The sequence below is a fragment of the Salvelinus alpinus genome, chromosome 20 (genome assembly GCF_045679555.1).
Source record: "Salvelinus alpinus chromosome 20, SLU_Salpinus.1, whole genome shotgun sequence".
NCBI lineage: Eukaryota > Metazoa > Chordata > Actinopteri > Salmoniformes > Salmonidae > Salvelinus > Salvelinus alpinus.
This window is the reverse complement of record NC_092105.1, coordinates 49,015,964-49,032,116: the sequence shown is the minus strand read 5'-3', so window position 1 is coordinate 49,032,116 and position 16,153 is coordinate 49,015,964. Positions and strand designations below refer to the sequence as shown.

At 41.6% G+C, this 16,153-nt stretch overlaps 1 protein-coding gene across 1 annotated transcript in view; it reads left to right on the top strand.

Annotated features, from left to right (window-relative positions):
• dnah7 (dynein, axonemal, heavy chain 7) overlaps positions 1 to 16,153 on the top strand; it is a 200,263-nt gene that overhangs the window by 15,547 nt on the left and 168,563 nt on the right. Inside the window, exons 12-17 of the mRNA XM_071356079.1 lie at positions 161 to 433; positions 924 to 1,051; positions 3,521 to 3,599; positions 11,483 to 11,707; positions 13,036 to 13,182; positions 13,542 to 13,862. Coding sequence (XP_071212180.1) covers positions 161 to 433; positions 924 to 1,051; positions 3,521 to 3,599; positions 11,483 to 11,707; positions 13,036 to 13,182; positions 13,542 to 13,862 — 1,173 coding nt within the window. The remainder of the gene's footprint in view (positions 1 to 160; positions 434 to 923; positions 1,052 to 3,520; positions 3,600 to 11,482; positions 11,708 to 13,035; positions 13,183 to 13,541; positions 13,863 to 16,153) is intronic.

The following is a 16,153-nucleotide window of genomic DNA, read 5'->3' as shown; positions in this document are numbered from 1 at the left end:
TGTGTGTTGGGATGACAGTGCCACTGTGTATCTCTTTGACTTGAATTGAAGAAGTAGACATCCTACTGTGTTTGTGTGTCTTACCCTCACAATTTACTGCACGAGTATAAGACTTAACACCCACCTCATCCACCTTCCATCCAAAAACACTCTTCCCAAGCCGGGCTGCCAGAGCGGGAGCACACTCAAGCCCATCGTCCTCCCGGAGATCATGCAGGCCCAGCAGGAGGAAGTGAGGAGGGTCATCTGGGAGGAGAGTGCCGGGCCTCTGGACCATGTGCGACTCTACGACAAGTACGCTCCCCTGGTGTCCCAGCAGGCCCAGGATGACGTGGAGCAGTTCCTCCGCGAGCAGCATTCCTTCCCGGAGATCATGATGGAGGTCACCCGTTACCAACAGCTGGCAGATGAGATCCAGTACAGCTCCAGCAAGGTGTGGATCTAGTTTAGACCAAATGTTACATTTTAGTCCATTTTAAAGATACCCTATGGAAGTTGAATTGCTCATTTTGGCCTCCACCCTTCCCACCATACGCCTCTTTAACAGAGTTACGTAAAATAAGTATGCCTACATTCAAAAGTAAATTCAACTAAGGAAGGTGAAACACATTTTATCTTTATTGAGGACATTTAGGCCTGGAAAATGGTAAATATACGAAATGGGGATATACTCAATAGATACTGGGTGCCTGAGGGTATGGACTGTTTGGATTTGTTTGGAGGATATGCTTCACTGCAGTCATTTAGAGAAGTGATAGGCTAATGCAACCACTGTTGGTATTGAGCTTGATAAAGTGCTGCTAGGATTTAGAGTTACAACACTAGTTTCAAGCAGCATTGTTAACAAGCTTTGGTCATTCAAACATGGTTTGCAATAGAGATTTTCCATTGTCTTCTCTTCCCTGCCATATTGTGCACAACAGGTGGTGCGCCTGGGTATGTTTGAAGTGCACTGCCACGAACTGATCCGTGCCCTGGTGAAGCGTGCCGAGGGACTGCGGCAACATTTGGTCACACATATGTTGGAAAACCACCAGGAAATGAACAAGAAGTGAGTCACTTTTCTACCCTGTGAAGATTCCCATTCTCTCAGAATGAACCTTAGGCCTAAACAAAGCACACACAAAAATCATCCCTGAGGCCATTGCAGAAAGTGCTCTGTCAGAGTGAAGGTTCTCCTCAAGAAATACCTTGGGCATAAAAATACGTTCTGCAATCAAACTTCTCACTTTTGACTAGGGATGCACGATATATCGGTGAACATATCGGAATCGGACGATATTAGCTAAAAATGCCATCATCGGTATCGGCCAATGTCTAGTTTAACACCTGATGTGAAAAACCGATGTCAAAGCTGACGTTCATACCTATATAACGAAGGTACGTGACATCATGACGCCACGTAAAATGTTGCTCTATACGTGCAACACAGCATTCATAAACTAGCCCACAATGTCTGCTGTGAGGATCGAGCAGTCAACATGTCAAGCAGTCATTTGAAAGAGTAACAACATTTTAGCGAGACAACTCAAAAGGTGAAATCCATTAAAGCCAAGATAATGGAAATCATTGCCCTTGACAATCAACCGTTCTGTCGAGCACCAGTTAACACTACCAAGTGCGCTATTTTTCCGATGTTGTCCTACCGGAGTTACACAGTAATAGCGTCACTGCTATTAGCTTCACAACATACATACTATGGAACGCCGTTTGGATCTTTGCTTGTCAAAAAAGATACAGTAGTACTGTGAAAGCTGTACAAAAAAGTCAGCAAACAAGCAAACACCGGCCACGAACGATGTGTTTACAATACCGCGTTGGTAATAAAGCATAATATGTTCGACCGCAACTCCTGGGGTAGCTAGCTTTAGCTTGGTACCTAGCTAGCACCAATACAACCAGCCTGAAAACAATGACCAGTAAAAACTGCAGTCATTTTCATTATTCTTAGCAATGATTTATGAATCCTTGTAAGTATTAGCTGGGTTGCCACTTGTTGTTCGCCTATTGAAATTGAACTTCAGTCCATGAAAATAAATAGCTAGCCAGCTAATTAACCCTGTTGCCCAAAGCTAACGTTTTAAGCAGCCAGCTAGCTTCATCTGGCTAGTGAGGCTCGACCGGACCAGGTTATGTGTTGTGAAGCTAGCCACAATAAGAATTAGGCACAATAGTGGAATTTGCGGTTTGCCGTCAAAATAAAAGTATGTCATTGACAGTGTTGCAAATGAATACAAATAGTAGAATTATGCCATACTTTTATGAAGGCTAATCCTTATTGTGGCTAGCTTCACATAGATGGGTCCGACCACCATTAATCAAATAAGGACTGTATTATAAATTAGGGTTATTTTAGAGGATGACACCTAGCTAACTATAGCTACTGAAACAGATTATTTCGTTTTGCTATGTTTTTGGGGAAGAACATTGTTTGCATCCATGAGCTAGCCAACTTTTTTTTATGACCAGCATTGTAGGTGCGCGAGACAACTTTAATAGCATCATAGCATACGTATCGATGAATGTTGTGACAGCATCATAGCATACGTATCGATGAATCGTTGTGACATATGAAATACGAGTGATAGTGTAATCAATGTGTAATAACTACGTAAAAAATGTATGAATGCTTTAAATTATTATGTGACGTGCAGTCATATTCAGGTCCTGATTGGTCAACAATCTTATTTGACATGTCAAATAGTGTTAATTAGTATGTTTTTTGACACGCAAAGACGCAGACGGCGTTCCATATAAATCCTGGTTGAGAATGAAATGACTGAACAAATGAACAATGAATCATCACAGCAAGTAAGTGAAAGAAATAGGTTTTGATTATGTTTTACTGGTAATGGGGACATGCTAACAAAATAACTTTTTGGTCAGTTGTGTGTGTAACCTTTATTTAACTAGGCAAGTCACTTAATAAAAAGTTCCTATTTACAATTATGACCTACCCCCGGCCAAACCGGGCGACGCTGAGCCAATTGTGGGCCGCCCTGTGGGACTCCCAATCACGGCCCAGAGACTTTAGTGAGGCCTCTTGCACTGAGATGCAGTGCCTTAGACCGCTGCGTCCATGTGTGTGTGTTAATGCTTAAAAGGCCGCTAAAATTTTAAATATCGGTTATCAGTATTGGTTTTTTTTTTGGCAAGGAAAATATCGGATATCGGTATCGGGCCAAAATGTCATATCGGTGCATCACTACTTTTGACCAATACCAAATAGAGTGCAGGACCTTAGCTGACCCCACTTCGTGAACAAGTATAATTTTTTTTACAAAAACAAGTGTTATAGCCCTACATTACTGACCTTTAAATCCCAATACCATTCAGAGCTCCCTGTAAAGTGCTATCATTCATTAGTCAGACTTTCATGCTCTGGCCTGGCTGTGCTGCCAAAGACTCTGAGTTCTCTCTAATATGGTCTGACTGCAGGCTCTGTGATGAATTACCAGATCCCCTGTGTGTGCATGCGTGTGTTTGTGTCCTGTGTGTGCCTGTGTGTGTGTGACTTCAGGCTCTGTGATGAATTTGAGAAGATCGCAGACAATGCACTGAGCACCCCTCCCAACACACAGGAACTGATGGAGCTCAAGGTAAGGTCCCTCATTACACTCGCTGCTGCTGCTGTAGTGTGTATCATGAGTGATTCGAAACCCAGACATAAAATATCATGATTTGGGGGATTTCCACAGAATGTAAACTATAGAACAGTCCTTTGGAGGAAGGATTGTTAACAGATTTGACATTTGTATCTAAAAGAATAATCGAAAAAAAATTATAACTAAAGTTACTGGAATCTTGAGTAATTTTGGTAATTAACAGAAAATCTATACCAATAGTTGCGGTAAAGAGGTCAATCGAACTTGACCAAAACAATGGAATTGCCATGGAAACACGTGGGGGAAAGATCCTGAATCTCCTCATTGCCCCCCAGAAAAAGTAGCCTACATTTAGGCTATTGTTTAATATGTGTATTTCACATCATGTTGACGTAAAAATCGGAGTAAAATGCTTGTAAGGATGTCAACCCCAACGCATGTTCATGTCATCGTCACCAATCAACTGCATTATGGTTAAAAACGACTTTGACTACCACCAACGATTTCTGTATGCTAGCTATGCTAACCAGCTTATTGACAGGTTGTTTGTTTAGCAATAAAAACAATGTGCGCGCAACCATGGGACACAACAGATGATGTTGACTTAGATTGTTGACAACGTGTAAGCTATATTTCGTCTCCAATGTTTGTTGAAAAGACAAACACATTTGCACAATGACCACTCGTTGTTTCTCAAATACATTCTTAGTTGTTGGTTAGCTAGCGAATTTTAGCCATATTAGCATTAAAATGAAATCAGTCAAAACACCTCAAAACAAGACATGATCTCAATCGTGGACTACAGGAAAAGGAGGGTCGAACACGCCCCCATTCACATGGACGGGGCTGTAGTGGGGCGGGTCGAGAGTTTCAAGTTCCTTGGTGTCCACATCACCAACAAACTATCATGGTCTAAACACACCAAGAAAGTTGTGAACAGGGCACGACAACATCTTTTCCCCCTCAGGAGACTGAAAAGTTTTGGCATGGGTCTCCAGATCCTCAAAAAGTTCTACAGCTGCACCATCAAGAGAATCCTGACCCGTTGCATCACCGCCTGGTATGGCAACAGCTCGGCATCCAACCGTAAGGCGCTACAGAGGGTTGTGCATATGGCCCAGTACACCACTGGTGCCAAGCTTCCTGCCATCTAGGACCTATATATTAAGCGGTGTCAGAGGAAGGCCCAAAAAATGGTCAAAGACTCCGGTGACTCTAAGTCCTAGACTGTTCTCTCTGCTACTGCACGGCAAGCGGTAGCGTAGCGCCAAGTCTAGGTCCAAAAGGCTCCTTAACAGCTTCTATTCCCAAGCCGTAAGAGTGCTGAACAATTATTCAAATAGCCACCCGGACTATTTACATTAATACCCCCCTTTTGTTTTTACACTGCTGCTACTCGCTGTTTATTAACTATGCTAAGGGCTTGTAAAGTAAGCATTTCACCTGTTGTATTCGGCGCATGTGACAAATAAAATTAGATTTGACTTGATAACAAGATGACGCAAGCCACTTACGATTCCCCACATTGCAGTTTCTTGTCATTCTTGCTAGGAATCTGGCCATCCAGAATCACAACAACAGGCAGACTTCTGCCCCATGGAAGCACGCACATTGTCACGTTGTCAGCCAACCCATTTATAGGAATGGTAGTTAAAATTTAGAAGAAGTGTCTGCTAAATGCTATGCACCGAAAACAGCCAAATATATCAAAATCGGACTTAAGTGACTGTTGTAATACATAAATCTTGAAGGATTTGACGAATATCCACTTTGTTATATCAGATTGTTTGAATGTGCGCCAATATGCTCAATGGAATGATCTGCGCTCCATTGACTCCTTTACTGCATCTACAGTTCGAGTCGGAAGTTTACATACACCTTAGCCAAATACATTTAAACAACATTTTTCACAATTCCTGACATTTAATCCTGGTACAAATTAGGATCACCACTTTATTTTAAGGATGTGAAATGTCAGAATAATAGTAGAGAGAATTATTTATTTCAGCTTTTATTTCTTTCATCACATTCCCAGTTTACATACACTCAATTAGTATTTGGTAGCATTGTCTTTAAGATTGTCTTTTGTCTTCGTCTTTAAAATGTTTAACTTGGGTCAAACGTTTCGGGTAGCCTTCCACACGCTTCCCACAATAAGTTGGGTGAATTTTGGCCAATTCCTCCTGACAGAGCTGGTGTAACTGAGTCAGGTTTGTAGGCCTCCTTGCTCGCACACGCTTTTTCATTTCTGCCCACAAATGTTCCATGGGATTGAGGTCAGGGTTTGTGATGGCCACTCCAATACCTTGACTTTGTTGTCCTTAAGCTATTTTGCCACAACTTTGGAAGTATGCTTGGGGTCATTGTCCATTTGGAAGACCCATTTACGACCAAGCTTTAACTTCCTGACTGATGTCTTCAGATGTTGCTTCAATATATCCACATATTTTTCTTTCCTCATGATGCCATCTATTTTGTGAAGTGCACCAGTCCCTCCTGCAGCAAAGCACCCCCACAACATGATGCTGCCACCCCTGTGCTTCACGGTTGGGATGGTGTTCTTCGGCTTGCAAACCTCCCCCTTTTTTCTCCAAACATAACGATGGTGATTATGGCCAAACAGTTCTATATTTGTTTAATCAGACCAGAGGACATTTCTCCAAAAAGTATGATCTTTGTCCCTATGTGCAGTTGCAAACCGTAGTCTGGATTTTTTGTGGCGGTTTTGGAGCAGTGGCTTCTTCCTTGCTGAGCGGCCTTTCAGGTTATGTTGATATAGGACTTGTTTTACTGTGGATATAGATACTTTTGTACATGTTTCCTCCAGCATCTTCACATGGTCCTTTGCTGTTGTTCCGGGATTGATTTGCACTTTTCGCACCAAAGTACGTTCATCTCTAGGAGACAGAATCCGTCTCCTTCCTGAGCGGCATGACGGCTGCGTGGTCCCATGGTGTTTATACTTGCTTAATATTATTTGTACAGATGAATATGGTACCTTCAGGCGTTTGGAAATTGCTCCCAAGGATGAACCAGACTTGTGGAGGTCTACAATTTATTTTCTGAAGTCTTCTTTTGATTTTACCATGATATCAAGCAAAGAGGCACTGAGTTTGGAGGTATGATGTCAATTAGCCTATCAGAAGCTTCTAAAGCCATGACATCATTTTCTGGAATTTCCCAAGTTGTTTAAAGGCACAGTCAACTTAGTGTATGTAAACTTCTGACCCACTGGAATTGTGATAGTGAATTTTAATTGAAATAATCTGTGTAAACAATTTTTGGAAATATTACTTGTGTCATGCTCAAAGTAGATTTCCTAACCGACTTGCCAAAACTATAGTTTGTTAACAAGAAATTTTTGGAGTTGTTGAAAAACTAGTTTTAATGACTCTAACCTAAGTGTATGTAAACTTATCTTATTATAAATTACCATATCTTTGGTAATTTATGATTGTATATACAGTCGTGGCCAAAAGTTGAGAATGACACAAATATTAATTTCCACAAATTTTGCTGCCTCAGTGTCTTTAGATATTTTTGTCAGATTTTACTGTGGAATACTGAAGTATAATTACAAGCATTTCATAAATGTCAAAGGCTGTTATTGACAATTTCATGAAGTTGATGCAAAAAGTCAATATTTGCATTGTTGACCCTTCTTTTTCAAGACCTCTGCAATCCGCCCTGGCATGCTGTTAATTAACTTCTGGGCCACATCCTGACTGATGGCAGCCCATTCTTGCATAATCAATGCTTGGAGTTTGTCAGAATTTGTGGGTTTTTGTTTGTCCACCCGCCTCTTTAGGATTGACCACAAGTTCTCAATGGGATTATGGTCTGGGGAGTTTCCTGGCCAAGGACCCAAAATATCGATGTTTTGTTCCCCGAGCCACTTAGTTATCACTTTTGCCTTATGGCAAGGTGCTCCATCATGCTGGAAAAGGCATTGTTCGTCACCAAACTGTTCCTGGATGGTTGGGAGAAGTTGCTCTCGGAGAATGTGTTGGTACCATTCTTTATTCATGGCTGTGTTCTTAGGCAAAATTGTGAGTGAGCCCACTCCCTTGGCTGATAAGCAACCCTACACATGAATGGTCTCAGGATGCTTTACTGTTGGCATGACACAGGACTGATGGTAGCGCTCACCTTGTCTTCTCCGGACAAGCTTTTTTCCGGATGCCCCAAACAATTGGAAATGGGATTCATCAGAGAAAATTACAGTCCTCAGCAGTCCAATCCCTGTACCTTTTGCAGAATATCAGTCTGTCCCTGATGTTTTTCCCGGAGAGAAGTGTTTTTTTTGCTGCCATTCTTGACACCAGGCCATCCTCCAAACGTCTTCGCCTCACTGTGCGTGCAGATGCACTCACACCTGCCTGCTGCCATTCCTGAGCAAGCTCTGTACTGATGGTGCCCAGATCCCGCAGCTGAATCAACTTTAGGAGACGGTTCTGTGCTTGCTGGACTTTTTTGGGCACCCTGAAGCCTTCTTCACAATAATTGAACCGCTCTCCTTGAAGTTCTTGATGATCCGATAAATGGTTGATTTAGGTGCAATCTTGCTGGCAGCCCTTTTTGTGCAAAGCAATGATGACGGCACGTGTTTCCTTGCAGGTAACCATGGTTTACAGAGGAAGAACAATGATTCCAAGCACCACCCTCCTTTTGAAGCTTCCAGTCTGTTATTCGAACTCAATCAGCATGACAGCGTGATCTCCAATCTTGTCCTCGTCAACACTCACACCTGTGTTTAAAGAGAATCACTGACATGATGTCAGATGGTCCTTTTGTGGCAGGGCTGAAATGCAGTGGAATTTTTTTGGGGGGGGATTCAGTTAATTTGCATGGCAAAGAGGGACTTTGCAATTGATCTGATCACTCTTCATAACATTCTGGAGTATATGCAAATTGCTATCATACAAACTGAGGCAGCAGACTTTGTGAAATTTAATATTTGTGTAATTCTCAAAACCTTTGGCCACGACTGTACGTATAATATGTATTTTCAATTGTAGTATGCATTGTTTATATCTGTCTACATATTGTTCATGAGTTTCGAGTAGATAGAACATATGGTTGAAGAGAAAATATCCTAATTGATGAAAAAATTAACAATGGCATTACCTTTGCACCTCGTCCAACTATTTACTTTTTTCACAACTGCCACTAGTTTGACGCCAAAACATTGACAACAAATACATACTGACATAGTAAAATAAATGTGTAAAAAAATGTGAACGATTTAAGCAACAAAATATTATGACCACATCACTGAAAGATAAGACTCCCAGGAACATTGCCCATAAGCCTAATTTGAACAGAGTGTAGAAGACCAGGCACTAAATCAGACTGGGGGAATAAGAACATCAGTCATGATGTTCTCTTCTACACAGAAGATCATACAAAATTATTGCTTGATGATTTTCCTAACTTCCTAATACCTTTCTGATGGATTTTAGTCACTTCAAACCATACTTCCTTCATATTGAAATACGGTCAAAAGTACTGTCAGACTGATTTGTAATAGACAATCATCGTCCCAATTAAAAAAGTAAACATTGGCTGTTCATTACATCCCTTTTTTTACATTGTGGTTTATATTTAAATGGGGTCGCGGGACAAAAAGGTTTGGTAGCCCCTGCTCTACGGGGCGTATCAAAGTTCCAGAGTGGGATCTCTGCTGCTTTTAGAGTTAGAATCCAATTTGTAAACATTACCAACATTTATTGGTTATCATACAAGGCAACATGTTTCTTTAGATTGCAGGAAATGGCAGTTACATGTGTTCAAAAAAATCTCTGAGTCCAAAGTGGCACTGCCCACCTCCGGGCCTCCCCCCGGCCATAGTCAGCAGCACCACCTTCTTAAATTATCCTGGGGAGAACTCTGGCATTAAAAATAGTCCCCCTCTGCTGGTGATTTGCAGGGTGTCCAGTGATACAAGTAAAAGGAGGGCTGTAATAGGTTTTATTGCCTACTATGCCAATTTCTCCATATATAATGGGCCATAACTTTTAAACTCGCTGATATCCCACTCTGGAACTTTGATATGCCAGTAGAGTTTACTTTGTTCAACAATATATTGAAAAATGTGCCAAATCAATAGACACATATTCTCAATATTAGGGATGTTAACGTTTAACCGTTAATTGGTTAGACAGCAAAAATATATTTGACCGGTCATGCTTATCAGTATAGGTTAATTTGCATAATTTTGCATAATTTTATTTTTCACACACGCACAGCATACAGAGTCTAGTTTGAGGAGCGGATTAGCCTACCACCTGTCAGACAGTGAAAGTATCTCCTCAAAAAGCCTGTAGGCTACTGGAGTGAAACCTGGTGGCCACGATTAAAAATGAGCTATTTTTATTCATAAATCTCTTCTCGTAAAGCGCGCCTCCCATTCTCCATTCGGATGCATAGGCTACTATAGCCTGCCTACCGTTTACTATCAGTTAGTCATCCACCAGTGCAGTGCTTAATTTGAACAGGATCCGGCACCTCTCAAATTTGACTTTGTTTGTTCCTGCACCTATTTGCCCAGATTCGGTACCTCTCGCAACATGATTTATTAATTATTTCACTGTTCGCACTGTAGACATTCTAATAATAGCGACCAGCATTAAATGAAGTTACTTCCTCGTTATTTCTCCCACCCACCAGAAAGACCATCATGTAAAAGCGTTGTGATCCTTCTATGTAATCATCCTATCCTTCCACACTGATTCCAGACCTACTCTCTTATTTGTACATAGAGGTTATGGGGAGTGCCAGTGGGTTAAGAAACTGATCTTGACACAGATCTTGGTAGTGGTGGTCAGCTAGTGAAGAGGTCCCTACGTAATCATGTCACGTAGCCTAGTCTAGTCGTCTCCCTACTGAATTTGAATCGTGGGAGAGCCAAATAAAAAATGTACAAGAAAAGGCAATCGATGTTGACATTTTTCAAGTCCAAAAATCCAGAAGGCTTAGCTTCTACCCCCAAGCCATAAGACTGCTGAACCGCTAATCAAAAGGCTACCCGGACTATTTGCATAGTCCCCCCCCAATCTTTTTTTTTTACGCTGCTGCCACTCGCTGTTTTTTTACTGTGCATAGCATAGTCACCTTACCCCTACCTACATGTACAGTACCAGTCAAAAGTTTGAACACACCTTCTCATTCCAGGGTTTTTCTTTATTTTAATTTAATATTTTCTACTTTGTAGAATAAAAGTAAAGACATCAAAACTATAAAATAACACATTTGGAATCATGTAGTAAGCAAAAAAGTGTTGAACAAATCAAAATGTATTTTATATTAGAGATTCTTCAAAGTAGCCAACCTTTGCCTTGATGACAGCTTTGCACACTCTTGGCATTCTCTCAACCAGCTTCATGAGGTCATCACCTGGAATTCATTTCGATTAACAGGTGGGGGTGGTATAGATAGGCCTATTTGGTAAAAGACCAAGTCCATTTTATGGCAAGAACAGCTCAAATAAGCAGAAACAGTTCAGTGAGTTTTATTCAAAAGTCCTACATTTTTCTATTTTGAGTCTGGTCGTCAGTCAGTTTCCTTGGGATTCATTAAAACAAGTCGCACATTTGGTAAACAAAATAGCTGTCTAACTAAGTCCAGCATTATTACACCTCAGCATTGTCTAATTTGATTGTTGTGTACTGTCCCTGTTAAACAAATTATTTGATAAATAATACATACCATATCGAGTGGTTACCATTTATTTTGAGAAATGTTAAAGTACTTGAAAGTGTTACCCTTGTCATTTCCTAATGAACCTCACAAATACATCTGTAAATAAAAGTAAGCATCACTATGACCTTCTAGTTTTCTATTCCCAGAATTGACCACATTCTATCCCACTTTACCAGGCGTTTGTGGACAAGGTGGAGGCTACAGAGATGCCCCTCCTGGAGACCAAGCTGTCAGAGTCCAAGACCCGTCTGTGTTTCCTAGTGGACTATGTCACCTTCTCCCCTGTGGACATGCGCCTCAACCGGCAGACCTTCCAGTGGCACACACGAATGCCCTCCATCTTCGAGGAGCACCGGCAGATCACCAGGGAGAAGACAGAGCAGTACCAGGGTGGCCTTAAGGTCAGTTAGACAGAGGGAGGGAGAGTGGAAGTAAAAAAAAAACCATATTGGGTGTATTCATTAGTGCACCTTGTAGTAAAACACTGCAACTGAAAACAACAATTAGCGTTTATTATTGGTCCAGGTAGTCCCTCCCTGTTTCACTCTGTTTTCGTCAGTTTGGTGCCTGATGAACATGACCCTGATAATCTGTCTAAGCCACTCTTGAAAGTTAACAGTACACCAAACCCTCACAATAACCTAAAACAACCAATTATCCTCCACCTCACATCAATGACATACAGTACTTTGCATTAAAATGACCTTGCAACAAAACTCCAGCATAAATCACTACAGATAACCATTAATTTAAAAAGTTGTCATGTCCAGACCATTTATTAACTTCTATTTATTCAGGGTAGCCCAATTGAGACCACAGTCTCATTCCCAATGGTGCCCTGAGTACAAACATTGTCTCACAAACAGGAAGAAAAATGTACCTTACAAATAAAACCAGAAGAATATAAATAACCACAAGGCACAACCTCAACACCACAATGTCAACAAATAAACCACTACCATCAATCGAAACTGCAATCCTCAATTCATTCAACACCCGAGTCCTAAACTCCCCTAGTGGCACCAGGGAACAAGATGCAAGGAATTTAGTAGGTTATTCCAACAATGTTGGCACTTAAACTAAAACTAAAGGATTTAGCTCATTCTTTTATACGTTAGCAACAAAATTAGGTAAATTGGAAGCTTGTGTAGTAGAGCTTTGTAAACAAAACATTTATAATTAAGTGATCTATGGGACTTTAATGAGGACCAGCGAAGCTTTTGATACAGGATGCAGTGGTTAGTATTAAAACTCACCTGTGATAAAGCGAAGGGCACTATCGTAGACGGCATCCAACGTTTTAAGAGTAGGGCTGCTGCAATCTGGTAAATGGTGTCACCATAGTCAAGAACTGTCAGGAAAGTTGACTGTACAATCTGCTTCCTGCTATTTAGGGTGAGGCAAGATCTATGTAAAAAAAAAAAAGAAAAAAAAAAAAGACTTTAAATCTTTGCTTTTCAACTAGCTCATTCATATATATTTGTTTAAACATTAAGTCTTTGTCAATCCATGCCCAGATATTTATAGGTGGGAACCCGATCGATGGGTGAACCATCCAATTAATAAATACAGTATGTAGTCCATCTGGAATGTTTTTGTGAGAGTTAGAGAGCAACATATATTTAGACTTGCACACTTTAAGTACAATACCACTGACTCACCTACTTTGATAGTGCATACGAACAATTATCTCCAAATGTGTATCTCTCCCACTGTATTTCCTCTTTAGCTGCGGTGTGAGAGGTTTGTGGAGGAGCTAGAGAGCTATGCCAAGCAGGCGGAGGAGTTTGTCACCTTCGGGGACCTGTCCGAGCTCAGCAAGTACCTGAAAAAGGCACAGGCCCTTAACTCCAAACTGGACACCGCCATGGAGAAGGTGAGGAGGATTGGGACGTAGCTTTTCGCCAGGGTTTTATGCAATTAGCATGCTTGCTGAAAGGTGTTGATCTGAAAATAACAGTGGACAATAAAGTATTATTGTTCTTCTCTGAAATGACTGTAGAGGGCAGCAGAGACAGTATAATAAAGTGATGATGAGTGTTTGTGTTTACATATGGTGTGCAGGTTCAGTATCTCCAATAACACAGACCCTCATATATCTTAAAAAACTTTCACACTGAGTAATTTTTTTGATAATTAATTGATTGCTTTCTTTTGTTACCACTGTAATTGCCCATGGTGTCAGCAGTCCACTTTGCCTTGACGCCTCTGTCTCCACCTCCCTTCCCCCTACAGATCGACGGCTTCAACCAGGAGGAAGAGGCCTTCAACTGGCCCGTGTCCCAGTACCCGCAGCGCAAGAAGGTCCAGGACCGCCTGCTCCCCTTCCTCCGCCTCTACGAGACAGCCTCAGAGTTCCAGAACCAGCACCGTAAATGGGTTCACGGGCCACTGTCCGCGGTCAACCCAGACAAGGTGGAGGGCGATGTGGGCAACTATTGGCGTGCCCTTTACAAGCTGGAGAAGGGTTTCGGGGATACGCCCAAGGCTCTGCACATTGCTAGCCGTGTTAAGGCTGAGGTGGAGGCCTTTAAGGAGCACATCCCCCTCGTACAGGTATGTAGCGGTTGATTGAAAATCTTTGCACTTGAAAACGTAATCTGCCTCAGACCACTCGTAGAACAGCTAAGTGTGTCGTTAATGCTTTTTTTGCCCTCCAGCGTCACTTTATACACAGAAGATCTCCTCTAAACTTATCCGTCTCACTGTGACCGCCGATAACTTCTGAACAAAGTTGACTACGAATACAGTTGTCAATGTCTTTGCAATTGATACAAACAAGCGATGTATAAAATTATGATTCAAATGAAAACCAAGATGAGTGCATTCAAATATACACTGTGTACAAAATATTAGGAACACCTTCCTAATGTTGAGTTGCACCCACTTTTTCCCTTAGAACATCCTCAATTCGTCGGGTGTCGAAAGTTTGACTCCAATGCTTCTCAGAGTTGCGTCAAGATGGCTGGATGTCCTTTGGGTGGTGGACCATTCTTATTTTTTGGGGGGGTGGATCAGCTTTAATATTGCGGCTTCCATCATTGTAATTGGCTGCATCATTTCCAACCCCCCCATACATATTTTGTTGTTGTTGTAAATATATATATTTTTTAAATATATTTTCCTTGTTTATTATTTTCCCCTAACCATACCACCCCTCCCCTAATTGGAGTAAACTAATGGACAACAACACATAGGCTTCCACTTCTAGCTTATGCATACTACATACATTTCACGGACAGTATATTTTACATCAGATATCTTTTGTTTGTTTTTGGTGGACCATTCTTGATACACACGGTAAACTGTTGAGCGTGAAAAACCCAGCAGCGTTGCAGTTCCTGAAACACTCAAACCAGTGCGCCTGGCACCTACTACCATACCCCGTTCAAAGGCCACTCTGTTTCTAGCTCCTAAGCAACTGCAGTATTTTTTTTGTTTTTGTTATTTCATTCATTATTAGGCCAGAACATTTTTTGTGTTATGTGTTATTACATACAGCCTGAAAGATCTCCTTCCATAGAGACATCAGGGACTGTAACATGCTCTGTTTCACAGAATCATGGCTCTCTCCGGATATACTGTCCCCGTCCCTATAGCCAGCTGGGTTCTCAGTACATCGTGCAGATAAGAAATAACTCTCCAAGAAGAAGAAAGGCGGAGATCTATGTTTCATAATTAACTACTCATGGTGTGATTGTGGTAACGTACAGGAACTCAAGACGATTTGTTTACCCATCCTAGAATACCTCACAATCGAATGCTGACTGTATTACCGCTCAAGGGAATTCTCTTCGGTTATCATCACAGCCATGTATATTCCCCCTCAAGCGGATACCACGACGGCCCTCAAGGAACTACACTTGACTTTGTGCAAACTGGAAACCGCATATCCTGAGGCCGCATTTATTGTAGCTGGGAACTTTAACTAAATCTTTAACTTTAATTAAATCTGAGGTAAATGCTGCTGAGGTTCTATCAACACATTGCCTGTAGTACTCACGCATCAAAAACTCTCGACCATTGTTACTCTCCCTTCCAGGAAGGCTACAAGGACCTCCCCCGCCCTCTCTTCGGCAAATCAGATAACGACTCCATTCTCCCTTCCTATAGGCAGAAACTCAAACAGGAAGTTCCCATGCTAAGGTCTATTCAATGCTGGTCTGACCAATCGTAATCCATGCTGAAAGATCGTTTTGAGTTTGCAAACGACACAACAGTAGTAGGCCTGATTACCATCAATGACAAGCCAGCCTACAAGGTGAGGGCCCTGGCTGTGACATGGTGAGGTTGCACCCAGGTGCAGAGAAGAGAACAGACAAGGAATTAGTGGTTAAGGATCAACATAATACTTTACTGAGAAATGGTAACGGAAGGATCACAGTAACACTGGGAAAACAACAAACACTCTCAGGAGACCAACGCACACGGCACACAATTCAAGCTTAAGCAAAGGACAACAGAAAACACACCTCTTTTAACAGGGAAATCATATTGAGTAAATAGGACACACCTGACTGTCATTAATGTCTCTAGGATGGTCTCTGCCGCCCTCTGGTGACAGGTGGAACCCTGACACTGGCGGAGTGATGCCATGTAAATTACCTCTCCCTTAACGTTAACAAAACGAAGGAGCTGATCGTGGACTTCAGGAGACAGCAGAGGGAGCACGCCTCAATCTATGCTTCAAGATTGTTTTGATCATGTGGACTGGAATATGTTCTGGGTTGCCTATGAGAATAACATTGACATGTACACTGACACACAGACTGAGTTCATCAGGAAGTGTATAGGGGATGTTGTTCCCACTGTGACTATTATAACCTACCCAAAACAAAAAACGTGGA